The 27,844-nt window shown below is 46.1% G+C and overlaps 2 protein-coding genes across 2 annotated transcripts; both read right to left on the bottom strand.

Annotated features, from left to right (window-relative positions):
• Window positions 1-435: 435 nt before the first annotated feature.
• LOC311272720 (putative methyltransferase-like protein 24) lies at window positions 436-6,626 on the bottom strand. The gene is made up of 5 exons (XM_084379305.1): window positions 6,262-6,626; window positions 5,168-5,266; window positions 2,863-2,999; window positions 2,399-2,666; window positions 436-1,505 (listed from the first exon to the last, which is right to left on the bottom strand). Exons 1-5 carry the CDS (start codon window positions 6,556-6,558, stop codon window positions 1,200-1,202), a joined length of 1,107 nt encoding a protein of 368 aa, XP_084235431.1. The 5' UTR covers window positions 6,559-6,626; the 3' UTR covers window positions 436-1,199.
• A 1,540-nt stretch (window positions 6,627-8,166) lies between these two features.
• Window positions 8,167-27,551, bottom strand: ahdc1 (AT hook, DNA binding motif, containing 1). Its single transcript, XM_084379399.1, has 6 exons — window positions 26,898-27,551; window positions 16,739-16,933; window positions 15,139-16,446; window positions 13,321-15,023; window positions 11,121-12,840; window positions 8,167-10,359 (listed from the first exon to the last, which is right to left on the bottom strand). Exons 3-5 carry the CDS (start codon window positions 16,330-16,332, stop codon window positions 11,127-11,129), a joined length of 4,611 nt encoding a protein of 1,536 aa, XP_084235525.1. The 5' UTR covers window positions 16,333-16,446; window positions 16,739-16,933; window positions 26,898-27,551; the 3' UTR covers window positions 8,167-10,359; window positions 11,121-11,126.
• Window positions 27,552-27,844: the final 293 nt, after the last annotated feature.

The raw sequence follows: 27,844 nt of genomic DNA, 5'->3' as shown, positions 1-27,844 counted from the left end.
GCGCAACTCCGCCCTGACTAGTGGCAAACATCTGTCCGTAATGTGCGTAACGTAGGGTGGAGGCAGAAGCGCATTCCAGTGTGCGCTCCAGCGAGTTGGAACGCGTCCGAGGAATGACTGGCATTGGCCTTTTATGAATAAGAGCTCACGGTGGGGAAAAGCACTTACGGAGATAGATAACTGTCCTGCGAGCGTCACCGAGTGAGTGTTAAGTGCATCCTTAACCTCAACCCAGCCTGCACTGTGGAAGTACACAGGGTTCAGGGGAGGAGATGATAAAGGTCAAATCATTTATCTAAGTATACTGTAGGAACCTGTGGTAGAATTTTCTTGCATAATTACTACCTGTTGTTAATGGGGATGATCAGGATTTTCCAAGGACAGACAAAATAGCAGTCAAGGATTTCTATTTTGTATTTTATTATGTCAAACATGGTTTAATTTTTTTCATCGTTGTCATACAATACACAGTAATGTGCAAAAACTGCATCAGTGTATGGACGAATTTTCAATATATGTCACAGTAGGCACTATCAGTCTCAATATAATTTACGCTTCTCTTTAATGTCAAGAAATATTGCACATAAAAGCACTGCAAGGCCTACAGAGATGTACAAAAAATACATACAATGTTTTGCTGCATAATCTGTTCAAACTACATTCAGATTACAGCTGGGTCAAAATAATGATTGATGAAAGGGGTTGCACTGAACTAATAAAATGATATAATATTGATAAAATCACAGGTCTATAGTTCAAGTAACAAAAGAAAACCAATAAAAGATGTGCTGGCCCCTATCAGCTGTTATTTAGGACTAAAGAGGACACAATCAAGCTGTGGCTACAATTTACATACAGATATCTGCTTTTTTTATGCAATCAGTAGATCTAATAATAATATCATTGCCCAGTGGAATCAGCAATCCTTCCTTCTGCTCCATATTTGGTCAAATTAGCCAGTATCATGTAGAGAGACAGCAGTATTTCTCTCTGAAGGCGGAGTCATAAAAAGGCAAATCCTTCCATCTCCACTAGAGGGAGACAACTGTGTATGCCTGAGAAGAGGGGGAAAAAGTTCATTGGAAGAAAAATGTAACTCCACCAACTATTTGAAAGTTGACCTCCTCCTTCTTGTTTTAGGCCATCCACACTCTCTGGTCATGTGTGTACACCTGTGTCCATTTGTGTGTGTGTGTGTGTCAGTGTCTTGTGTTGACCCAGCTGAGTGTGTATGAGCTGTGAGCATTTGCTGCAGTCTGTTTGAGGACACTGTGACCCTCTCCTGCAGAGGTGTGGACCAGCTTGAGTCCAGAAGCTTGGAGACCCTGTAGAACGCTGAACCAATAGCGGAGAACCTCCTCATTGGTTCCGCCCACCTCAAACCCTGCCCATTGCAGGTGCACTGTGGCAACCAGATGATGGACACTCTGCAGCGTTCCTGTCTCAATCCAGTTCTGGAAAACTCGCCACTCAGCACTGAGCAGGTCAGCATACAGGAAGTGAACCTAAAGAGATAAGAAAATATAGAAAATAGAGGTTCATTATTGCTCTGTACAACTGTAGGATAATTACATATTAATGTATATTCACAATACAAATTAAAAGTACAATGTGTTCGCAAATTACTTTTCCCACATTCGAATCAGAAAAAGGTACTATTTCAAGAACTTCACTCAAGTCACTAAATTCACTCATTAAAGACGTAACTCATTCGCAACAGAGATGCTACAGAGATGGAACTGGGGAACGTAGTTTAGTAGCAAGTAAAGGTATCATGATGACCTAAACTCTGAACTCTAATCTCCCAAATCTCTACTTAGTTTAGTACAAGCAATGGTTCAAACCACTGAGCAAGATAAGTAGTCACACAGAAACAAAAATTTCATGTTTTGTTTATGTGTGAATAATTTCGGTGTCGGCCTCTATTAAATATATATTTTCCTTTACATAATTTATTGGGAAATAATTTATTTGTGGGAAAACTTCACATTTTCAGAAGTTGGATTGGACTCGTCCCTTCCAGGATACATGTCCAGGAGCCAAATATTGTAAATATTGTAATCATGATGAATATTAATTCATGACAGTACACTCCTTCTTATAATGTCAGCCAGCACATGTTCAACTGTAGGTACGTAGTTCCCTCTTGTGGCTGCAGGATGTAACTGGGCCAGTGTGTGATTCACTCACTTAAATTGTTGCCATGGTAGCCAGGGATGGCGCAGAGCCCTGTTGCTATGGAAACGTACAAGTAAGAGAGCTTTCTGGGTATGTTGGGTCGAAAAGACTCTAAGGTATGTTTGTTTGGCACTGTTTCTCCAAGTGTCTGTGTGTATGTGTGTGTGTGTGCATGTGTGTGTGTGTGCATGTGTTGTGTGTGCATGTGCATGTGTCTTACTGTGTGATGTCCCAGAGCTGCCATGATGTCTGCCAGTGTTTGAGAAACACTACCCAGGTTGCCTCTTGTCTTGTGCTTGCGCTTCCTCGGTGCTCGCCATTCCAGCCACATCTTGTGCTGGCTGACCACGCCTCCATCACCATGGTTACTGGCCAAACTGTTGCCAAGGTGACCACCGGATGCATAGGAGTTGCTGGGATCAAAACTGTGGACTTCACATCCGAGCATTGACACAGTCTTTAGAAACTCTGCATCTCCCCGATCCATACTAGAGAGACAAAGACAAACGAGAAAAAAGATCGACACAGAGGCAGGGGAGCACAGAGGTGGTTTGAAGATTATTGCATGCATGATTAAATATGCATTGCATTGTTTATTCCAACTCCGCCACAGCGATATGAATGCATAAGCATCATGGCACATGCACAGACACATGCACATAGTATAGAGTCATATGGGCACACCTAAAGGAGTATGCAACACACGGTGGATCTGCAGCTGGAAGGAGCCAGTCTTCAGCACACAGCAGCCAGCGGGGTGAGTCTGCAGGGGGCTGCGATGCCTGAGCCTGACCTGGAGACAAAACCCTGGAGCAGTTTAGCTGCGGATGGACATGAGAGGAGAGATCACATGAGATAGGTTTGGTGGAGGAATGAGAACAGTCCTACACAAGATTAGCATACAACTAAGAGGAGAGGAAGTAAAAGAAGAAGAAGTTGTGTGAAAGCTCGCCTTGTGAAATGCATTTCACACAATGACTGATGTCTTCAAGTGCCTTTAAGTAAAGCAAATCGTTTCCTGGTCATTTTGACTCTTTAATGTGAGATTCAGTTGATGCTTATCATTCAACTTGAGCAACTTTGAGAGTCATTTTAATTTGTGGCAGGTATTGAATAGTTACAGAACTAAATCAACACTATATTCTTAAGCTTACAATATACTTTAATCATTTTCCCTCTCAGTCCCCCAGCACTTGGTGTTACTTAAGTCTCAGCTCTCATATGGGAGTTTCCAGTCTGGAACTGAAAGTCCTCACTAGCTCCAGATTTTGCAGAGTTCTGCTGCCAGAATACTGACAGCGCCTGACTGATCATATTACTGCTATGTTAACCCCCCACATTGGAAGTCTGCAGTTGTAGAAGTGTAGAAGTTGCAAAAGTGAAGTTTTTATTGATTACTCTTCAGGCTTGGCAAAATCTAACTCCTGGCTACAGTTCCTGCTGGTCCCTTATGTGCTGTGAGTGTTGCTGGAGTCCTTCGAGGAGGGCCCAGAATGTTTTACCAGTGGTTCCCAACATGAGGGTTGGGCCAAGAGCTGCAACTTTCAGTCAATTAATTGATAAGTTTAGCAAAAGAAGATTTTTTGACAACTATTTTGATAATCGATTAATTGTTTGAGTAATTTTTCAAGCAAAAATGGCAAGATTTGTTTGCTCAAGCTTCTTAAATGTGAGATTTGCTGCTTTTCTCTGCCATTTATGATACTATAATGAAGACTCTTTGGGTTTTGAACAAACAAGCAATTTGAAGATGTTAATTTAGGCTCTGGGAAATGAGCATCTTTTTCAAATTTATTCATACCTCCGTCAATGCCCAACAGTCCCCTGCAAATTAATGAAGCCTATTCTAAAATCAAACTTGATATCCCTTTATCACTCTAAGTGAACTACTTAACCATAATTTGAACTCACTGGATCTAGGATCTGCATCAAATTGTACTCACTCATAGATCCAGCCAACTAAATCTGCCTTTTTTTTTTATCGTAAAGATCCATGCATTATTCCCTGAGAAAACGTCGAAACACCATATCTCGCAATATCAAAGAAAGTGAGAAAAAATCCAGTTAATGGGGTCTGTCCTGGGCCTAGACCTATCCTCTATCTAAGTTTTGAGGAAATCTGTTCAGGAGTTTTTGTGTAATCCTGCTGACAAACCAACCAACCAAACAAACAAACAAACAGATGGATCATGGTTCATAACCTCCTTGGTGGAGGTAATAAACCTCCCCCAGGGGTGGCAAGATAAATCTGAGGATTCATAACCTAATCATGAAGATGGAAAAGAAGAAGAAAAACATCTCTGCTACTCAAACAGATACCTTTCCCAGCATATAAACATTATTCAAGTGAAAAAAATCGACTTTTACAGCTCACTGTCATTTGCAACCTGTGATGAAGGGTCATGCATTAGATTATACAGTGAATGTGACTATATATGAACTTTATGTGTGATTATGGGGTCACTAATTCCTTTATTACTTTACATTTTATTTCATCTCATCTAAACACAAACAAGCACGAGGCCAAATGTGTAGAACTAGCCCTTTAATCATGATCAGGTTTCCAAATATGAACGATAGTGCTGCAACGATTTATAGCACCAGAACCAAAACTCAACTGGGCATTTTTTTTTTTTTTTATTGTAGCCATTGACATGGAACAAAAAACAAAAATAATGCCCTTCTTCACTGCTAGAAAACAACTACACAGGAAACGCTGTTTGCAGTCTATTAAGCAGAGGAAACAACAGAATGTAACAGTTTTACACAGTTAAAATGTGACATTTACAGTAAATACAAACTAGAAATGTCCAAATTGTGTAACGTAATCTTTATGATATTTGCTGATTCAAACATTTCACACATTGATGCACTTCTTGCACCTTCTCAAACATTGATGAGTTTTTTTTTTTTTTTAATTTGTTGTTTTCTGTTCAGTAGATGACCACTTGTGATTTGACTGCAGTAGGTGATATTCTGTGTGGCCTACCTGTGAAGTTGCGATATAAGACATGATACGATTGAGTTCTGCTGTGAATGACGGCTTGTCTTCTGCCCACGGCTGCACCTCCAACGTTCTGGGTCCCACCTGGGAATGTGCACACATACATATCAATATATTGATACTACAGTGCAAGGAATACCAACGGATTCATCTGAATAATGCATAGGAATGAAAGCAATGTGTGGGAGTGTGCACCCCCTGCCCCAGGTATGAGTGACGAGGGGGGGCAGGTCACAGGCTCTGACCTCAGTCCTGTTTTGCCTGAGGCACTGTAACATACAAACACACACACACACACACACACACACACACACACACACACACACACATTCAAGCAAAGCCCCCCACCCTACTCAAACTGAACCCTGTGGTCACCATGGCAACCTTGTGTGTGTGTGTGTGTGTGTGTGTGTGTGTGTGTGTGTGTGTGTGTGTGTGTGTTTGTGTGTGTGTTTGCGTGTGTGTGTGTGTGTGTGTGTGGGGGGGGGGGTGATGATTCACTAGAATGAGTCAGAGAGTTTAGCCTTGGGCAGAAAAAGAGACAGTGAGAGAAAAAGAGAATGAAAGAGAGATGGGGGTGAGCATCCAGCGAGGGGAGGGTGGTTGGGGTAATCAGAGGACAGATGAACCCACACACACACTCGCGCACACACACACACACACACACAAACGCAAACGCAGGTGAAGGTTGAAGCTCTTTGCAGCTGAAGGGCAAAGAGAGAGCGAGAGAACAGCTGTCACCTCTCTCTGATCTGGGGTCAGTGCTGCGCTCACCCCCTGCCCTCACCTGTTCATTCATGTCTGTAATAATTCACAGAGCTGTGCGCAAACTGACCCAGCATCATGAATAAGTAACTATATATAACTAAAAAAAATACATTTTAAATGATGTTTACTAGGCGTTAAGAAAAGCAATATGGTATAAAATGAACTAGGTTATGAGTAAATAGGTGATATTGTTGTGAGTGAAGGTGAGAAATTGTAATTTATTCCCAAAAAGTTATGTAATTGAATAAATACGTTCTTTAGCATTAATTAAAGTATTCAGACACATTCAAATCAAACTTTATTGAACTTACCTGGCGCGAGTGCATCTCGTTCTCATCCTCATACGCCCTCCTCTCCGCCTCCTCCTCCCCCTCCTCCTCCTCCTCCTCCTGACCCGGTGTCCGGGACGGGGATCCCCGTTGGCGTGAGTTCCTCTCCGGTTCGATGCTAATAACGGAGAAGGCGACCTCCTGCTCCTCCAGCCCCACCTGTGCGGCTCGAGGTAACCGTGTCCCGACGACGAGGAGCTGGAGCGCGAGCAGGAGCGTTGGGACTAGAAGTAGAAGTAGTCCCGAGCGGAGGGGGAGACCGCGCGCACAGGTCCGCATACCTCCACCGTGGAGACGCCGGGGAACATCTCCGGTGTGGCGCCCTGTGATTAAACTTTTTTTGGAGGGCAGTGAGGAAAGTCCCAGCTGAGAACAGCCCTCCTCCTCTTCCCTCCCCGACCTCCTCCTCCTCCTCCCCCTCCTTCTTCCTCCTACCCCCAGGGGAAAGTTGTGATGACGAAGCACATTCCTCGGTCAACGGTGGCGTTACTGGCACAGTGACCGCCATTTTATGTACCCCACAAGTGACTCATACAGTTTAAAATTAACCCAAATGTTGGTTAAAACTCCCCTTTAGTCGGTTATTTACGCATGAAACAGGCCAAAAACTCTCAAATGTTGTTTAGCAAAGTAGTAAACTCGTAAGAGAATGCAGCTAAGCTAGCTAATGATTTTATAGTTGATGCTAAAGATGACTGATTGGTAATTTTTCTACAAGTTATGTGAGAACATTGTTGTTGCTCTCACCAGTGTGAATGGTGACTATCACTATTTTTTTATTATTATTACAAATATTTGAATTAGCTGAAAGGTGATTGGTTTTACCTGGACGGCCTGGACTCAACTAGGCTATTGTTTTGAGGTAAGCTGGCTATATTTATTTGAGTACACTTATAATTTATGCTAGTTTTTTTATATAAGGTGGAAATATTGTACTCCACTGTCTACATGACAGCTAGAAATACTAGTTAGAAGAGTCATATTTTACATACTAAACCTGTAATTAGTTTTTCATTTATAAAATACAATAATATTGTCAATGCTCAATGGGTCAGTAATCAATAATGTAACATACTGTATGTATATAACCAAAGGTATTCTGCTGCGTTATAATAGAATACTTTTACGCTTGTTGTAAGTACATTTTGATTATAATACTTTTACTAACCACCTATGCAGGACATTTACTTGTAATAGAGTCTTCCTGGTTTCTACTTATACTTCAGTATGTAAGAATTAGAAATAATTTCACAGATTATAACAAATGACTTGTTTTGTTACAATTCAGCACAAAAAATGATCATTTGTATTTAACTGAAGTTAGGGCTGTACTATTAATCAAAATATTATCAAAAGGCAATATGGCCATGTCGCCAAATATCAAAAGATGCAATATGTGTGACAAAACTAGAGCCCAACCAATACTTGATTTTTGGGACTGATGCCGATACAGATATTAGGGAGTAAACAATTCTGATATCAATATATTGGCCAATATACACACGTTTTGCTGTGATCCCTCAAATGTGGTTATCAAACACTTCAAGATATGTAATGGAGGCAATATATTTTACAGTTAAACAATAAACTTTACTGCCTGAAATGACATCAGTGCACTGAAACAGTAAACTCCACTGGGAATTTATTGTTAATAATTTACTTTAAGCATCATTTTCTGCATTATAATTGAGTTGTCATGCTGGAAAACACCAACACAGACATATCTGTAAGAGGCCAATATCATCTGACAATATTGGCCAACCAATATATAGGTCAGGCTCTAGACAAAACAGCATTATAATGAAGTATTGTAGTGCTTGCAGAGATGCGCAGGCCTACAAATCTTGTTCTCCAGATGTAAAAAATAAGTTTGGTACGGATCCCAACAACTGTCACATTGTCATGATTTTAATAGTTTTTCAGTGAAAACGGAAAATTGTGATGCAAAAGTTATCATTCTTACTAATCGTAAATCATATTGCAATATCCGTCAAAATAATCGCAATGTTTTCTTTTTTTTTTTTACATAGCCTGCAGCCTTAATTGAAATGTTATTTTGCATAAATATAGTACAAAAGAAGTCTGAAAGAGAGCTGTCACTCTGCACCCTCTTCCTCTCCATCTGTCATGTAGTGCTGTTGACAGTGCGTGTCCCCTTCCACCATACAGTGGAATGTCACAGCAAACACATTTCCTCCGGCCATGTCTGAGTCTATTTAGTCAGCCTGTTGACAAACTGTACACAATATGCAGCTAGTAAACTCCCCCCATCTGCTTTCTTTCTCTCTCACTCTCTCTGTCTGGCACGCATACGCATATACACAAGCTGCAGATGTACAATATTTGCTCTATTATAGCAAGTTTCCCTGTGAGGAGATGAAATGAGCATGGGGTCCCTTCCTGTCAGCTGTCTGGTACCACCAGCCTCCATGCTGTGCTTTAATGCATTTCCTTATTTGGAAGAGGAATTTTCAAACCGTGCATTTTTGTGCATTTTGTTTCAGTGGCTTTAAAACCTCTCCGACACCCTTTTCTGATTTCCTCAGTCTGGTTTCTTTCTTTCCCCTCCAACACATCCTCCCCTCCCCAACATCCATTCCTCTCCTCCCCTCCCTTTCTCTCCCTGTCGAATTGTGTCCTTGACTGAACTCTCTCGCACACAATCCCAGACAGCCTGGGCAAAGCCCAATACTCACGGAGGCTCTAAAACACACACACGCACACACACACACACACGCTCACACCTCCCCTTAATCCCTTAAAGAAGCAGTATGCTATAGACAAGATTACCAATGGCAAGAACAGAATGTGTATTTAAATATTTTGCACCTCAGATACATACATGATATGTAACAGACAGATATACAATTTTTTTTTCATCACAAAAACCACTAAACAACACAAGACCACAGAAAAAAGAAGGGAGAGAGTGAAAGAAAGAATGAGACCCCGCCAAGACTTTGCTGTCAGGGGGCCTTCACTCCGTTTGACCCCACAGGCACGCACACACACTCAAACACACATAAATGCACACATACACACAAATACATGCATTACTGCAGTCACGCGAAAACACCCTCCTCTTTCTCACATTCGCACACAAAAAACAAGAGTCTCTTTGGGGCCGTTGTGTGATTTCAATGTCTCTTTCCCTTGTAGTTAAAACAGCAAAAACACAGGATGTTGGGTCTCCATGCTGCAGTCTTCTCCCCCCTCCCCAGAGCAGAGAAACCATGGCAGAACGCTGAGGAGGGCATGTTGATGACGGACCTTCAGAGTGAAGAGGGGGCCCTTGGCTTGGAGCTGGAGTTGTATGTACAGATGCTGGTATTTCAAGAGCAGAAACTGGTTTAGTCCACTTTTGTCTTATGGTACACAACACAAGGAGTGCACAGAGCAGGACATTTGCTAGGCTCATAAAAGATTTGGGCTCAGATGCGGTTCAGGTTAGGGCACAAGACAGAAATGCAGTGTTAGTGTAGGTCAAATGCAGACCACAGTTGCTGGTTTAGCAGAGGGGGAGAGGAGGGGAGGTTGAGAGAGAACAGAGGAACAACACAGAAAGAGAGAAGATAGAGAGCAGTGTGATCCTAGCATGTCCATATTGCAGATGTACAGAACAAGACCAGAAAGATTTGATGAGATACAGAATTCTGGGCAGCAGAATAAGAAGTCACAGCAGGACTCAAAGTGGTGAGAAATAGGTTTGTGTCTGTCCGTTAGCATCTGGTATTCATCTGTCAGCTCCTCTCAGCCATTCCCTCGTTCCAGCATAGAGTGTGAGTGCATGTACACATGTATGATTTTATGTGTTCATGTTTAGGTAGTGAATTCATCTGCACATGCCTGTGTGTGTGTGTGTGTGTGTGTGTGTGTGTGTGTGTGTGCGTGTGCATGCTTGGGCGTTTAAGTTGCGGTTGATCTTGATTGTCAGTGCTGGAGAATTAAAGCTCTACTGTCCAAAGCTGGCAGCTAAATTCTCACCCTTCATTTCACAGTCTCTCACAAAAAAAGTCTCCTTACCAAAAAAAATAAAGAAAAAAATGTTTGCAAATCTGAAAAAGCTTGGATTGAATGCACCTGAAAGAAAAACAGAGGGAGAGAGAAAGAGATGAAGAGAGTAATAAGAGACTATGGTATTTTTGACAGTGGTAAAATAAAAGGCAACTCTATTGCCTTTTATTGGATGAACTAAACCTTGACACTTTCAACAGTTCTTTGTAAACATCTTTACTGTAAGTAGTGCAATATTTCCATCATTTAATTTGGTACTAAAAGCAAGGCAGTATGTGTGCACTGTGATATTTTTGCTGTTGTAACCCATTTTTTAGTAATGTACATTTGTACTTCAGCTAAAGAGTCTACATGGACTTTGACCGCTTGAACATGTTTTGAGACACAAGCTACCATAAACATATTCCAGTCCACTAATAATTTCCACGAAATGAGCAACAATTTGCAAACATGAACCTAGACAGTACCTAGGGAAGCAATTTGTAAATTCTCATTTAATTATGTGTTTTCTTACCCATCATATATGGCTCTTTTGTGAAACTGATGCTAAAATTCCACTGTAAATGTTTTGATCACTTTTCATTTACTACTAATAGTGCTTTATCATCCAATTAAATATAAAGTAATTAAGAGCTTTGTAATTTAGTGAATCTACAGATGGATTAATTAATTAATTTCTAATGTCTGTATTTCCTTCTGTATAATTAAATATCAATTAATAAACAAAAGCATAATCATCCTCCATAACCACCCGGAAATGTCTATTACATTTCCAGTGGGCATCCTTAGTTGGCCTTATTGTTTGAAAGAAGTTTAATTAAGCTCACCTGCTGTTACAGGCTGGTGACGCTGAAGCTGTCATCATTGGCTGGGTCCAGGAGCTGGCACAGCACCCCACCTGCCTGTGCTGCCTGGGAGGGGTAGCGGTGTCCCATGCCCTGGTAGGATTGATGGGACAAGGAGAAGCCGCTAGTGTCCTCTTGATGGGGCGAGGAGTCCAGAGGAGGTTTTGGGTATGGGGAGTGAGGCAGGGGACCCTGGCGAAGGCCTGTGCTCAAAGCATGAGGGGTTAGATCTCGCTTGTGCTGGGGTATGGTTGAGGGAGGGCTGCACTCCTCATAAAGCACAGGTGTTGAGTGGGAGTGGAGGCTGGGACTGGGGTTGGAGTGTGTGTTGTGGTGGGGCTGATTGTTGGTGTGAGGGTTTGAGTGGGAGAGGGGGTTGCTCTGAAGGTGTGAGTTGGGATGGGTGTTGGTGTGTGAGCTCAGGTTTGCGTGGGACTGTGTATTGTGATGGTGCGTGTCGTGGGGCGTCGGGTTCATATTTGTGTTCACATTTTGGCTAGAGAGCGGATTACTTTGTGTATTTCCATGAGGACTTGTGTGCGGGTTGCTGTGTGTGTGCACGGCTGTGTTTGTGTGTGCGCTGTGCGAGTGCGGGCTGGGGCTGCTGCTGTGGGATGTCTGTCCATACCAGTAGGGGGAGCTGCAATAGCTGGGAGAGTCATACTGCGAGAATTGTGGGTCTTTAGGAGGGGGGCGGTGTGAGGGACTCAGTGCAGTGCCACAGTGGGGTGTTACCCGGGGTGAGGGAGAGCAGGAGGGGGAGAAGGTCCTGGAGGGGACAGGGTGGTAGGACTGAGGCGGAGGAGGGGTGGGCTTGGGAGGGTAAGGGGGAGACGAGACACTTGGTGAGAGGGAAGAGGAGGACTCTCCAGGGAACAAGGCTGGATACCGCTCCTCAGAGGAAGGTGTGGATGGGTGGGCAGAGTAAGGGGAAGGGTACTCACAGGGGTCCTGGGGGTAGTTAGAAGGTGGTGCAGGATTGGGAGTGGCCAAGGGAGAGAGACTACTACTGTCACCACTGTAATAGTCCAGCCCATCGTGGAACAGCCCAGACCCATCTGGACCTCCAGCAGTCACTGCTACTCCTGCTCCAGATGCAGAGGCGGCCTTACCCCTGCCTTTGGCCCCTGATGGGCGCTCTCTCTGACATGGGGACAAACCCCCTCTGCCTCCTCTGGACCCTCTGCCCCGTCCTCCAACCCCTCCTCGCTTAGGTCCTGGAGTAGGTGTTGGGGAGGGACTGGATGGGGAATCAGAGTGTAAAGCAGAACCCCCTTCTTTTTCTGATTGTGGTTCAGTCCGTTTCCTGCGACCACGGCCGGGTTTGCTGGTACCGCCGCCCTGGAAGAGGACATTTTGGCTCCAATTATATGAGGGCCCTGAAGCACTCTCATGCCAATCCATCATCAACTTCTCAAGGCTGGACAGACTTGATTGACCCCCTTCTCCACTGACAGATGCAGCCTCATTATGTTTGTATGAGCCACCTGTGGAGCTAGGTCCACTGCCAGTGGCTACAGAGCCAAGATGTGAAGAGTCAGAGGAGGATTCTGATAGACTCTCAGAAAAAGGTTGTCGCTTGGCCTTCTGGGGGGTGTAGTTGGAGATATCCAAGATGTCTTTGGACTCATTGGAGCCATATTCACTGTAGCCGTGATACTGATGCCCAAAGCTGTCGGTTGACCAGCCACCAAAACCTTGTCTGAAAAACAAAACAAAACATAAATATATAAACACACAAACAGCTACAGAGCATGTGTGCACTTCATATATTTTAATGAACACTTCTCTTGGTTGCAGTTCCACTGAAATGGGATTTGGAGAGAAAACTATAAATGCAGGTTCTGACCATGGATTTCTAAGCTGGATAAAAACAGTGCACGTTTTAGCCCCCAGTCATAAAATGTAAGGTAATGACTGTTAATTAGCACATGGTAGACATGATCAATGTGAAAGTGATGAGCACGAATGAAACATTTTAAGTAATTCACATCTGTTTGATCCTGCTGCGGTCAGACATTTAATTTGTACTTCTCTTGTTAGTTGAAGAAAATACTTGATCACCTATTCATTAAAAAAATCATATAAAGTCTGATTTTTGTATAAAAAATTCAGAAATTTCATAAATTCAATTTTATAATGAGTATTCTTTTGTGGTGACAGGCTGCCACAAGTGATTTACCTGTAGCCCCACTGATTGGAGTTATACTGTTTGTAACCTTCTGGAGAGGAGGAGGAGCTGAAAGGGCTGCCTTTGGCCACAGACATGTACCCTCCTCCTGGTGATGTGGGTCCTGTCGACTCCCCCCTCACCATGGAGGAATGACCAGCTGCAGGATATCCACTAAAGCCTCGCTTGACTGCTGCCTGGTAGCTAGAATAACTAATTTGACCACCAGCCATGGCCTTGCCAGGTCCATATGCAAAGCTGCAGTCTGAAGATCTCTGTGGCCCTGCAGGAGAAGAGGAGGAATAGCCGGAGGAGTAGTGCCCATAAGAGGCCGGATGAGGGGAGCTGGGAGAGTGTGAGAGAGATGGAGGAGTGGATTTGGGATAGGTTGAAGTGGTGGGCGATGTTTGGGCAAGGCTGCAATAGCTGTATGGCGGCCTGCCTGAGGAGTGTGTCTGGGCTGAACCCTCTGCCCCAGAATTTGCACCCTTGGTGCTCCACTTGGGAAATGCAGGGGACCAGCTGTGACCAGTAGCTGGACTGGATGGCTCATAACCAGGGGTAGATGAAGCTTTGCGAGGGTCTGACTGCGAGGAGATGTCTAACAGGTCTGACGAATCATCTGAGTCGAGGAGTGACCGGAAGTATCCAGCAAACAGGCCTTGTGAGTCATCCCCTGCCGCCCCCACCCCTCTGCTTCCTCCTGGACTGCTGTAGGCACCTCCCCTTCCAACCTCACAGGAGGAAAAGCCCCCCCTGGGAGATCCACAGAGTTGATATCCACCCAAACCTTTCTCCTTGTCCATACCCCCCTCATCACCCCAGCCACCTGCCCCATTGGGCCAGTCCTGCCCCATGGACACCCCCTCCCCTTTTAATGCACCATTTTTTCTTACACGTCTCCTCTTGACTGTTTTCTCTCCCCCAGCTTCAGTTCCTACCACACCTCCTCCCCTGCCAACCCCACCTCCACACTTTCCCCTTTTCCTAGGTAATCCATGCTCAGAAAGGACGCTTGGTTTCCGCTTCTTGCCAATAGATTCAAAGAAGTCACTAAAGGTGCTCTTATTGCGCAAATTGCCCCCGATACCCCCTGCTGCTCCTCCACCTCTGCCAGTGCCCCCTCCTCTGCCACCCCGGGGGCGTCTATACCCAGTGAGCCGGTGGAGCAGGGTGGATATTCCAGGGTTTTCCAAGGGGGTATGAAAGCTTTCTGGCTCACTAGGTGTCCAGCACCGAGGGGGAGAGCAGCGCCCAGTAGCAGGGGGCTGGCGGTTTAAAAAGGCCAGTTTGGACAGCACATCCCCATACTCTGTTTTCACATCGTTAGTGTCATTAACATAAGATGGATAAGGGGAAGGAAGTTTAGTCCGACGTCGCCTCTGGGGCTTCTTGGGCTGATCTCCATTACCACCAGCATTCCCGACATTCTGAGGCTCTCCCGGTATTCCTGGCAAAGCCTGTTTAGGTGGTCGTCCCCGCCTGCGTTTGAGAATAACAGGCAGTTCTCCAGGAGGGAACATCACCATAACACTCTTCCCATTGTTCTTCATGCGGAGAAGTGCGGTGGGCTCTCGAACTGCATCTGAGCCATCCAGAGCACCATCCTGGCCTTTCTCTGTTGTAGTTGTCTCCAAATTGGAAATCTTGTAGCTCTTCTGTCGGCGGCTAAGGCTGACGGGAATTCGAGCCACCTTGACAACAATCTTCCTCACCTGTACAGTAGAGACCAACACAAAACATATACAAATAAACATCAGTTTCATACATGATATAAAATTGGTGTTATGTCAAGGAGTTATGACAATATGTAACTATAATTTAACTTACGCCTACAAAACGCCCGCGTCTCCGACCATTAGGAGCTGTCACCAACTCTGCAACAGGTTCATCCTTCAAAGTTAGCAGAGGTGCAGGGATGGTGGATGTGTTTGTAAAAGAGAGTTGAGAGGCAGCACGTTGAGCTGCTTGACGCTTTTTCATGACACTTTTAGGAGCTGCTTTATGGACAGGCTTCGGTTGGGGCCTAGACCTGGATTTAGGTCCAGGTCTGTGCCCAATTCTGGGTCCAGGTTTAGGTATAGCTTTAGGAACAGGTTTGGGTACAGTTAGAGCAACAGCCATGTCTGTAGGGCAGGGAGGTGTGGGGAGAACAACCTTCACAGATGGATGTTCTTCTTTCTCACCAACAGCCACCTCCTCCTCTTTAACCCTCCAGATTTTCTCCTCCAAGACTTCACCCTCATCATCTTCTGCCCTCTCCTTCACTGCTTTCTTCTCTCCATCCTCCATACTTCGGCGGAGACGGGAGGATTTGCGCAGGTGACAGGGAAATCGGGGACGTCCAGAGCTGCGGAGTGCATACTTCTTCTCTGCTTCCACAGGAAGAGAAGAGGAGCCTGTGTTTGGGTTTGGACCAATAGGGACTGGACAAAAGGTTGAGGGTATGTCTGTCTCTGCAGTGATGACTGGAGCTGCCAGCTGATTGGAGGAGGCAGGATGATTTCCAAGTGCCAAAGACAGGGGTTGAGGTGAGGTTGTGTGTATGGCCTCTGGTGTGAGAGTTCTGGAGCCCTCTGGTGCTACAGAACCTGTATGTGTGTTGATATCCATGCGTCCACAATTGTCCATGTGTGAGTGTGAAACAGCCTGTGCATGCACATCTGGGTCTATGTGCGTTTGCATGTTTCTAAGTGTCTCTGGAAATGTATGCGTCTCAGTGGTAGTATGAGTCTCCGTCTGCCTCCGCCGGCAGGTACTGTTCCCAGCCCTTCTCTGTAGATGGATGCCGTTGGCCAGGGTGGAAGGAGAGGAGGAGGGAAAGTGGTCGGAGGTCACCGGTACCAGTCCATCATTAGAGGGATCCTGGGACCCCTCCTGGAGCCCGAGCTCCCTGGTCCAGAGCTCAGGCCCTGCCAGCCCCTCCAGCCCTCCCAAAAGCGCTTTTCCCTCTGCCTGAGTCCCACCACAGCCCACTGGAGCCCCAGTTTGGCTTGAATGCAGGTGATCTGAAAAGCCACTCATTCAGTGGATGGTCTTGCTGGTACTGAGGCAAAAAGACGGTGATGTTTTCTGCTGTATGAAATTGACTTTTTCTTCTTTGTCTTCCTCTAAAGGCTGGTAAAAAGATTCAAGGACCTAAAGGACAGAAATGAAAATAATATTATCAACTGGATAGGAAGTCCACAAATAGATTAACATCTCCTTGTTGCATTTAAGACATTTAATCCACACAGTGCTTCTGAACATATTGGTCATTGTAAGGCACCAAACACTGTACATAAAAATCAAACATTTGCAGCACAGATAAAATTGTGTGATAGAATCGTCAACGTTTTTGGCAATGGGCCATAAACCTAATCCGAAATGCACTCCACTCTATTAACTGTGCCACCCACACAGCAGCATTACAACATTAGATTACATTTACCATTCATTTCCTGCTCAATTGGTCGCTTTTACCGAATGGTTGTGGTGCTGATTCTGATTTTGATTCTGAGTTGAGCCTCACTCTGTCTGCCTGACTGGCTCTGTTCTGCAGGGGATCATTGGGTCATCAATACTGCAGTGGAGAGCTCACATAGTTCTCTCTCTCCCCTCTGCTCCTGTCTTTTGCCCATGGTTGCTAGAGTGAGAGAAAGAGTGAGAAAGATAGACAGAAAGGATAGACAGACAGACAGAGGAAGGGACAGGGAGTTGAAGAAGGTGGGGGAAAAAAGAAAGGAGTGTGGAGGAGGGTGGAGCAGAAAGAAAAAGAGAATAAGAGATTAGTACATGATGTCACAGCACGAATCAGACCAGACTAGAATCAGTATTTTGGTGAGGGCTGCACAGTCTCACAACAGACGCAATTATTTTGGGAGATGACTTGCAATATGAAATTTTTAACTCTAATTGTAGTTGGTATTTCGTTTCGTTGTGCAGCAGCAGATTGTAGGTACGCATGTAAGCCAGGGCCATGTTTATCTAGTCTACTGGTTTTCTTTTTTAACATGTTAAGTAACAGACACTAGAGATCACGACATGATAATGACCAGACTTTCACATTTTTCAATCTCACTGTATTTAGGTGACTAGATGTGTATGTTGTAAAAAATCCATGAATTATAATAAACAATTAATAGTGGGGAAAAGCACACACACACACACACACACACATACACACATTCACACTGCATGCCACAAAACTATTCAAATGCATTACAAAGCACTAGACTTGGAGGGTGCAACAAGAATGAGAATGTGTGAATAATCACAGCCACCAGGGGGAAGCAGAGAGGTGATGAATAGAGAGGTGTTAAGAGGATGGAGAGATGAAGGTGACAGAAAGACAGGAACGATGGAGGGATTATAGAAACCTTGAGCAGAGAAGAAATGGAAGTACAGACAGACATAACAGACACAAAACTTACAAAGGTAGATTCACAAGTGAGACACAAGCATGGGTATATATGTACGGCTGGCTCCAACACTGTACCACACTCTCTACATACAACACTGTCCATCCTCTAAGATCTCCTTGCCTCTCTCGCCAACATATGGCTCCGATTAGGAGGGAGGGAGAAGGACAGAGAGGGGAGGGAGTGAAAGACACTAGAATGAGTGCACGAACGGATGAGAAAGAATGAGAGAGTGCGAGAGACAGAAAAAGTACAGGGAGGTGAAAGATTTGGGAGGGGAAAGGATGGTAAGTGGAGAGAGAGACAGAGGCAGACAGATTTAAGAGAGAGGGAGAAAAAGTTGAAGGAGGCGTGAGGAGGAGTGTGAGAGTTTTGCTGTAACAGAGTTTTGGGCTGCACACATGGAGCAGACCAACCTCAGTGCTGCTCTGAGGAATGACACAACTGGGACAGACACACATGGAGATGAACACACACACAACACATACTTTCTTTAACCCCCTCACCCACTTCTTCTCATGCCTGGCCTGTCTTCCTGCTTCCCTCTCCCTCTCTCTCTCTCTCTCTCTCTCTCCCCCCTTCTCCTTCCCTCTTTTCTCTCCCATTCTCGTTCTCACTTTCTCTCTCCTCTAATTAACAGAATTCATTAATTAAGACTCCATCTGACCGGCGTGTGAGAGACGGAAAGGAACACATGCTTTAATTAAACATTGCTGCACGTGTGCTTACACATACATGCACATACTGTCACTCACACACACACACACACACACACATACCGACATACAAAGACACATTCAAATATGCCCCCACAGCTTCATCCTCCCACACACTCACACATCAATTTGCACATACAGACATACATGTCGCGCACACACACACACACACACAGTCATGCACGATCATACACAAAACAAAGACACACATGCAAATATCCCTCTACTGTGCTCGGCGGGGGGCATTTCTGACAGGGCTTAGATGCCAGCCAATCAAACACTCCCACTATGATTCATTGTTTAAGCAAACACTCCTGCACATCCATCAGCCGCCATTCCAATATATTCACCGTCATACGTAGCAAATGCGTTTTGGTGCATTTTAGCGTGAATGGCTCTGGGGCTTTGGAACACACGGTGGCGTTGTATTGTCTCTGTGAAAACAGCCGATGGTGTGCACAGCTCTCACATGACGATCTGTTGAATCTGTTTCACAAAGAGCAGCTCTCTCATGAGCGATATTCTTTGAAGATTTTTCATCTCGCATATTTTTCATCTGCACATAAAAAGTTTTTGGTGCTACTGTGTGCTTACGGGAAAGGCAACAACACGCCACAGAGTGTGTTTGCGTGTGCGCACAAATGCCAGTGTGAAATTAGAGACGAGAGCCTGTCATTTTCCAGTTTGGGCAGTTGCCCTGTTGTGCATAGTCTGAGAGGAACAATCATTCTGTACATGGAAGCTGTACAGCATATCTATTCTCTTCCCATCTATCTCACTGCCACAAAGGCTTGCAGACTCACAGGCCTGCCAGCAGCAACCCTCAATGAGGAACTAGACCCTGCGTGAGAGTGTGGATGTGTTTGCGCTCGCCCGCGCGTGTGTGTGTGTGTCTGCGAGTGTGCGCGTGTATGAGTGTGTCTTCCTGGGTGTGTTTGTAAAAGCACTCACTGAGCTCTAACGGGTGTGCAGTTGTTGCTAAGAGACAGGCAGCAGCACTGAAACAGCATGGGGGGGTGTAAGGGAGGGGGGGGGGGCATGGAGAAAGAGAGAGAGGTAGTGAGAGAGAGGTGGTGAGGGGAGGAGGGGGGGAGCTCCACAGAGAGGTTTAGACAGATAAGAAGGGGGGGGGGGGATAAAACAGAGAGAGGGGCAGAGGGAGAGAGAGGGAGAAAGTGTATGTGAGGCCAGGAGAGGAAGAGGAGTGGGGAGGGGGGTCCACAGAGACTGAGTGACACCGTGCATAAACTCAGCTACCATCAGCCGCTTGTTCCTCCACACCACCTCAACCCTGATGCAACCTCCACCTGCAGCTACAGCAGCCTCCAACCCTCATACAGCACATGACAAAACATCATCAATCAAGAGACAAAAATGATAAATAATGCAAAAGACAGTAAACAAAACTGTTAGACAACTTGATGACTAATTGTTTCCAAGTGTCGTGTCGTGTTGTATTCTAGATAAACGTCTCTCTGACTTTGTCAATGAAACATAACACATTCCATGACATCAAAACACTTTAAACTGGCCTATGATGAACTGTTAACTTACTGTGCGCAGTAATCAAATCAAATACTTATAAGCCTAATGTATTTCTAGTGCATATTGATGGGATTTCATATACGCTCGAGGATAAAATAAACTTTATTCAACTACAGCAGCATCACAGAGCACGAGTAATTTTTCATGAGCACAACAGAACCTGGAGATCATCTCAAACTGATAGATGGACATGTTGGATTTAAAGGCTTTATTTTTTCCTCCCACTGTGGGAAAAAAGTTTGCAATATTTACTCGATAGTCAGACAAACTGTGCAAAGCTTCAAGGTGTAAGGTCTCGCCTCAACTGCGGTGCATTGTAGCCCAACAGGCACTAACGCCGAACAGCTAAAAATTTAAGCACATCCAAACTTACAATCAAGCGACCTGTGGTTGTTTTGAGAGGTGAGGTGTGTAAGTGTGCCAAAGGGGGGTGAGGGCTGTCACACACACACATCATGCTTGCACACAATTTACCAACAACAACCCTCAAAAACTGAGCTGAACTTTGGGCTGTGGTGGGCTGCAGCTCAATGCACACACATGTCAGTCAAACAGATACAGCTCAACAAACACACTTACACACAGACCCCCCCCCACCCACTCACACTCTCCTCCACTCTGACCTCTCCTCTCCTTCTCACCCACTCACATCCCACCCCTCCCGCCAAAAAAAGAAGCCCACCACCTCCCCAGCTGCAGGAAATTCCTAATGATCTCCATCATCAGTGTGCGTGCTGTATCTCCTGCCAAGAGCCAGCACACGCACGCACGCACACACACAACAAAACACAAAGCACATAAATGAACAGAGAGCAACACATAAACCATATGTGCAGACAAACAAAAAGGCAGACAGACGCTCACACAGACAGACACACATCTAACGTAAACAGACTTCACACAGACCAGATACAGTGGCGGCTCAGCCAAGGATGCACACAGGGGACAGGAGAAGTAGCTCCAAACATTAGACAACACAAAACCAGGACCCCCCACCCCCATCTGACTGTCTCACTGTCTGACTGTCTCTCTCCTGTTGTTCCTGCAGGAACCTACATGCTGTAGTTATTTTAAGACGAGGAGGACTGTATTACCCCTTCCTCTTCCTCCTCCATCCCCCCCTCCTCATTTCTCTTCCTCACTGTTCCCTCTCTCATCTCTCTAGCACCCCCCCCCCCTCCCCACACATCCCGCCCCCAGTTTCTCTCCCACAACACACGCTCCCACTCCCCAACACCCCTCCCTCATCTTCAACTCAGCCTGACACTCTCTCTCCTCTTCCTCTATCTCTCTCGCTCCTGCAGGCAGTTTCCTGGCGCTGCTGATGGCCGCCCCTCAGTCAGGTCATGTGACCAAACCGCGCCAGCTGGGAACAGCTAGGAGTGTGTTGCACATGTGCGCACATACAGGATTACGCACAAACACGGACACACATGCAAATACAGGAAGATGAAACCAACCACTTCTAGGTGCAAACACAGAAACGCTCACACTTAGAGTTCATGCAGGTGCACACATACACACACACACACTGAGCTGACACGTACACACGAATAGGGATAAAATGCACGCTGACGCACGCTCCATGTAGTCAGGCTGGAAACGCACTTTAAAAACACATACCCCAACACGTATAAACACGGTCAGGTATCTACTTCACACACAAACCAGATACTTGGACCCCGACACACACTAAGACCTTGAGGCCAGTGTTTTGGAGAGGGGCCTCAGTGCTGCGGCCCTGACTTCCTGACTCCTCCTCCTCCCTCCATACTCCTGTTCCACAGTTGCTGTGGGAGACGCTGCTGCAGCGCCCGTTGCCAAGGAGAAGGCTGCTGGCTGTTTGAACAACAATGGCCGCCTTGTGAACATTCCAACTGTAGGTACTGACAGCTCGTCAGGCACTGCCTCGACGTACACGCCGCTCAAGAAACATGCACAGCCACACACATGCCGCTCGCACTACACACACACCGACGCTACACCACTGTACCTCTCAGAGTCTTGGCCTCAAGCCTGAGCGAGGTAACACTCTCAGACACAAACACTGTCAGGCACACACACAAACACACACTCACACACACATCTGTGCACGCTCTAAGAAATTATGACTTCTGCTGAGAGGATAAGAAACCCTTCCGTCCCTCTCTGTCTACCTGCTTCTCTCTCCCATCTCTCTCTCTCTCTTTCACACAGACACACACACACACACTCTCTCTCTCAGTGCGCAGTGCATTCATCCATCTTCCCCCTTCTCCCCGACTACTCTCTGTCTTTCTCTCTTATCTCTTTCTCTCTCCTCCCCCTCCACATCCTCCTGATTTCACTTTCTCTTCACTTGCTCATCCCTGCCTCTCTCTCTCTCTCTCTCTCTCTCTCTCCCTTCTTGTCTCAGGAAGTGTGTGTTCTCACTCTCACGCACACACACACTATCATCCTGGCACGCACACACATGTGGAGGACACACATTCACACGCAGAGAGAGAGAGAGAGGGAGGCACACACATTCTCTTTCTCTCCTGGAAGGTAGCGAATCTCTTCGTCCCTCGGGGGCATACGCTTCCTCAGAGAAGGAGGGAAGAGGGGAAGAAGAAAGAGAGCTAGAAACAAGGGTGGAACGGGCAAGAGAGGAAGAGGAGGAAGAAGAGGAGGAAGGAAGGGAAGAGGGGGGAGAACTACATTCACGGTGTGGATTTATAGACAGACCCCTTAGTGCTCTGATTATCTGCTCGTATTGATGAGACGACATTGAAGCCACGCCGGTGGAACGCTGAGACGTTGCTGAAGCCAAATTGGGTAGTGGTGGGGGGGGTGGGGGGGGTGGTGTGTGTTGAGGAGAATCACTAACAAGTCTCTGCTTATCCTCTGACTCACTGTTTTTAACACACATACCCAGACACATGTATACGCACACTCGCACATCTCTAAAAACAAAGATAACTCAAGCACGCTGACGCACGAGGATAAGAAACATAAAAATCAGACACACCGTACATGTACAAGTATGTTGATCTGCAGATAGGTGTTTGTGTGTGTGTGTGAGACGGCGAGTATGTGTTGTGTGTGCCAGACACCGAGAGATGCTTTTGTGCGTGTGTGTACGTCTGCGTGTTTTCCCCATCTCTCGCTCCTCTTTAATAATTGAGCTGATTCTGTCCAGCTTGTTAGGGAGGTACACAGCAGCTTCACACTCTGTCTCCTTCTCATCCTCTCATGCGCTCCATCTCTCCCTCCTCATCCATCCGTCTTGCCGCTCTCCCCTTCATTTATCACTCCTCTTCCTTGCTGACCCCTCCGTCCTCTCTCTCCCTACTCTCGCTCTGTCCCTTCCCCCTCTCCCTCTCTTACCTCTCAAATCCCTCCTGTTCTTTGACCTCTCCCTCGCCTCTTGCAGTTTCAGCCACCTCCCCTCCCCTCCCCTCCAACCCGCTGCCCTCCATCATCCCTCTCCTCCTGCCTCCCTCCCTCTATCCTCCGGAGGTGAGAGGTCGAAGCTTCCTCTCGTACTGTCAGACTCAAACCGGCTGCAACCAGCCCTGTGGGGGGGAGGGAGGGATGGCGTGAGGGAGAGAATGAGGAGGTAGGTGAGGAAGGACATAAAGGAAAGGAGGGAGGCGAGGAGGGGGAGATAAGTGGTAGAATAAGAAGGACGGATACATGAGGGGGGGTAGAGGGGTTAAAAGAGGGAAGGAGGCGAGAGAAAAGAGAAGGGGAGATGTCTTCTATTGAGTCAGTGCCTTTGGCGCGGAGGAGCCGTTTTATGAATGTATCGTGTGGGAGGTGACAGAATGGAGCATACAAACACTGCTTACACTAATGCTAAATGGTTGCTGTGTGTGTGGGTGCATGTGTGTGTGTGTGTGTGTTTGCCAGTGTGTGTGTGTGGGAGTTGTACCACGTTTACCTGCCTGTGGCGAAAGCTATTTCACTTCAGGTGACGATTGGATTAATAGGAGTCGTAAAAGACGGGGACCCATCACTCCAAGGACAAAGTAATGAGTAATTATTTTTGGCCGGTAGCTTGATGCGTGGTGGAAAAAATTGTGTAGAAATTGTAAAATATTCGGAAAATGTTTTAATACTCAATATTAAAGGTGCACTATGTAGTTTTGGGTAAGACATTTTAATAAGAAGAGAAAGATCTTAATCGACTGATTTGTATGCCTAAATAAATAAACCCTCTTCACTTTCATGACTGAATAAACTGAATCAACAAACTGACCTTAAAGAACAACACAATTTCATACTGTTTGACTTTGTTTATATGTGGCGGACCCTGCCAGCTTTCTAGCTTTGAACAGTGTTCTGAGGACATTATTTTCCTCTGAGAACAGCTTGTTTATTCAGTTATGGAAAAATAGATATTTTTGAGTTTGTATCATTACCTCATTAATATTGTAAATATTCCAATTCTGAGTTTAAATTTCTTCCAAAACTACATAGCACCCCTTTAAAATAAGCGGTCTCATTTAGAGTTAGAGTTCTTTATACACCAGTACAGTAGAACAACTTGACAAATGAAGAAACATTTATGTGATTTGCATCTGTATGTTGAGTTCAAAGCCCTCAGATGATTTATCTCTAAGCCCTGTGCGTAGATGTGAATTGTTTAATAAATGTGAATCCGTGCCCTAAATTTAATTTCTCATGTATTTTGGGAGGCATTTCAAGTGCTGAGTAATAATGGCCTGACTCATTCACAACGCTGGTGTAAATAATCTGTTCCTGAATGGCAGTAATATATCTGTTGTGAAGAGTTCAAAGGGGAGTGCCAGGATGATCTTCAGCTTACTTTCACAAAACATCCGTAACAGCACACACACAAAAAAAGGCTCTTTGTTGCATTTGTCAAATCGTGCGCACAGCTAGAAGCCAAACACATGAAATGAGACTCTTTGTAGCCTGCGATTGTCTTTCGGAAAATCAGACTCGGTCTCTGGTAGGGTATCCTCTCTGATGTTTGTGTAGAAAGAGCTCCAATAACTGATTTTGTCTCCCAATCTAACCTACTTTGTGTTTAGACCTGATGCCTCCATAAACCACCATTCTTCACAACCATTCAACAGGTTGCAGCACACCGAACGTGACTCAAAACTTCCCAAAACACCAGGGAATCAAGAGGAAGTTGATAAACATATTGTGCCCATCAATGTTTAATGTTTCTCTGCGTGTGCGTGCAGGTACATGAATGTGTGTGTCCATTCTGTCTTCTCCATCTGCATGACGACCTCCACATCCAGAGGACGTCTGACTACGGCAACCTCACATGCTGATAGGCAGGGAGAGGAAACAGGTGATTGGTTGAGCTGTCGGCTGTCATATCAGCAGGGTGTATCTTTGTGACACTGTAACACACACACGCACACACACACACACACACACACACACACACACACTGGCTCCTCTGTGCCATCAACCCACACACCTACTAACTGCAGCACCGCGCAAACAAAAGGTACTTCCACTGCAAGCACACACACACACACACTTGGAAGAACACATGTGCATGAACACACACACACACACACACACACACACACGGAGAGCTTTGAGACGAGATGTGGTGTGTTAGGTGCGCTGACCCTGCCAATGAGGACAGGAGGAACATCAACGGAGCTACAAGGCCGTTGCTATGACAACTAGCCCCGCTCACACAGGTAGGAAGCACAATAGGCCTAAGCTGTTATATGTTCACATTCTCTCTGTTTGTGTCACACACACACACACACAGGGCCATGCACTCAAGACAAGTCTGACAGACAGCGGCTGCGTGCCGAGCTAAGGCTGCTTCCTTTTCATTCCGGCTTTCACAGGGCTGAAATTATTCATTGTGTCCAAGTGGACCCGCCAATAAGAGAACTCACTCTTCAAGCAGCGAGTGAGAGAGTGAGACTGTGTGAGACAGACAGACGGACAGACAGAGCATCACTCTGCATACTAACGGCACCTGCACTAGGGCAGCCTGTGCACGTCTCTGAGGGGCCCTTAAATAACGAACTGTCACTGCCCAGACGTCGACATTGACTTCTCTCCCCCTCTCATCCTCTCTCCATCTCCTCTCCTCCAGTCTCTCATGCACTCTTTCTTCCTTTGTACCCCCCTCCTCCCACCCTCTCCTCCTCCTCCTCCACCTCTTTTCCTCCCCTCTAAGCCACAGACAACAGCTGATAATCACCACCATGAGCACGCCGTGTCTGTAGCCACTGCAGGATGTGCTGCTGCTGCTGCTGCCTAACTACCCTGACAGCTCAGGGGACTGCTGGGATGGAAACCCCGGAGTCTGGACAGATGCTCGCCGGGACTCTCCTGTTTATATGTGAAGCAAACATGTGTCCATCATGAGGAGCTGGGCTCACAGTCAAACCTCTGGTGTGTAAAATCTGCGTTAGAAAAGTTAACCACAGTCCATGGAGACAGCAAATAAACAAGATATGAGTGTGTGTGTGTGTGTGTGTGTGTGTGTGTGTGTGTGTTTGTGACAGCAGTGTGACAGCACCTGGGAAGGTACTGTATACTGTTGCACTGCCTACACTGTATATAAATTCAGTGATAATGAGGCTAATAGGTGAGAAGACTGTAAATACTCAAAAACAGGTGGGGGTACACAGGGTTCACTGCGCGCACATTCAACCACATTACGTGTGTGTGTGTGTGTGTGTGTGTGTGTGTGTGTGACTGAACATCATAATTTAAGATCTCACCACAGGCGCTGCATACCCTCACTAAAACCCAGATGACCCAGCAAGCAGCACGAGCAGAACAAATGCAGAGCTCCGTACGTCAGCGGCGCCGAAGAGGTTAATGTGAACAACTCAAAACGTAGCCAGAGGTGCGCAGCACAGCTGGCTGACCGGACAGTAAGCACATTTTTTTTTTTATTATTTATTTTTTTGATGTTGTGTACACAAGACGCTGCACGCGCACTCACCAGGGGAGAGAGCGGGAGTCTGGGGGCTCGCGCTGGCTGTGTCGCTGGAGCTGCTGCGGTGTCAACGCTGGCTGGCGGTGCTGTGGGATCGCGTCGGCGGCGGGGCTTCGCTCCTCTCTTCGCCCGGGTCACGGAGCTGTTGCCTCGGCGGCTGCAGCCGTCCGAGCGCAGCGTTTCCCCTTCATCTGGGCTCCCCTCGTCGGAGGGAGACAGTCCTCCCACATCAATATCAACGCTGTCTCCTCTTGCCGTCGCGCGCCGCCGTCTCGTGCGGCTCAACGGAAAAACCGCTCCTCTGGCTCACATCAATATCTGCACCCACAGAGATGGGAGAGCAAAAGCACGAAAGGAGGGAAAATGATATAAAAACGGGGCGCAGGGAGGTTGTTTCACAGTCTTGTCCCAAATTAAGGTGCTGACATAGCTGCGCTCGAGCCCTGTGCTCCGTTTTTGGTGACAGGCACGGGACTCCCCAGTATGCGGGAGGCGAAAATCGACCGTGCGCCCGTGCGTCTCTGCCTCTGCAATTCCAGCTCTCTGTCTCTCGTGCGCCCCAGTCTCCACTGTGCCTCTCCAACGTGCCTGACTGTCAAACCCATCCGGGCACCCGTAGCTGGCTCTCACTTTACACCTCTGGAACTCTGGGAAGAGTAGTTTGGTGAGGGCTGAAAGAGAGCGAGTGTGAATGAGGAGGGAGAGGGAGAGACAGACAAGAGTGGGAGGAATTTTGGAGGACTGATAATAGTTGGCAGTGCCAGAGATGCCTATACAGCTAATATCATATTTCATTATAAAGCCTAAAGCTAGCTCAAGCCTGCTCTAAAGCAATTTGTTTTTTGGTGAATTTATTCTCAATCCTTGGTGTGACTGGAAATGTGAAAAAAAAATCTGAAAGCATGTGAAGCAGAAGAATTTCCTCGCATGATCCCAAGAACTTAACGTCAGTA

This window comes from Pagrus pagrus, assembly GCF_965226575.1.
Source record: "Pagrus pagrus genome assembly, chromosome: 17".
NCBI classification, from domain to species: domain Eukaryota; kingdom Metazoa; phylum Chordata; class Actinopteri; order Spariformes; family Sparidae; genus Pagrus; species Pagrus pagrus.
The sequence above is the reverse complement of the archived record's forward strand: the minus strand, read 5'-3'. Positions and strand labels throughout refer to the sequence as shown.

Bases quoted from the DNA above. Each gene is read 5' to 3' on its own strand.
- ahdc1 (XM_084379399.1), bottom strand. From the start codon at position 16,332: ATGAGTGGCTTTTCAGATCACCTGCATTCAAGCCAAACTGGGGCTCCA. The intron at 15,024-15,138 runs GTAAGTTAAATT...TCTACTGTACAG, and splicing joins GACGCGGGCGTTTTGTAGGC to GTGAGGAAGATTGTTGTCAA. The intron at 12,841-13,320 runs GTAAATCACTTG...TTTGTTTTTCAG, and splicing joins TCCAATCAGTGGGGCTACAG to ACAAGGTTTTGGTGGCTGGT.
- LOC311272720 (XM_084379305.1), bottom strand. From the start codon at position 6,558: ATGCGGACCTGTGCGCGCGGTCTCCCCCTCCGCTCGGGACTACTTCTA. The intron at 5,267-6,261 runs GTAAGTTCAATA...GCACATTCCCAG, and splicing joins ACGAGATGCACTCGCGCCAG to GTGGGACCCAGAACGTTGGA. The intron at 1,506-2,398 runs GTAAGACACATG...TTATCTCTTTAG, and splicing joins CAGCTCTGGGACATCACACA to GTTCACTTCCTGTATGCTGA.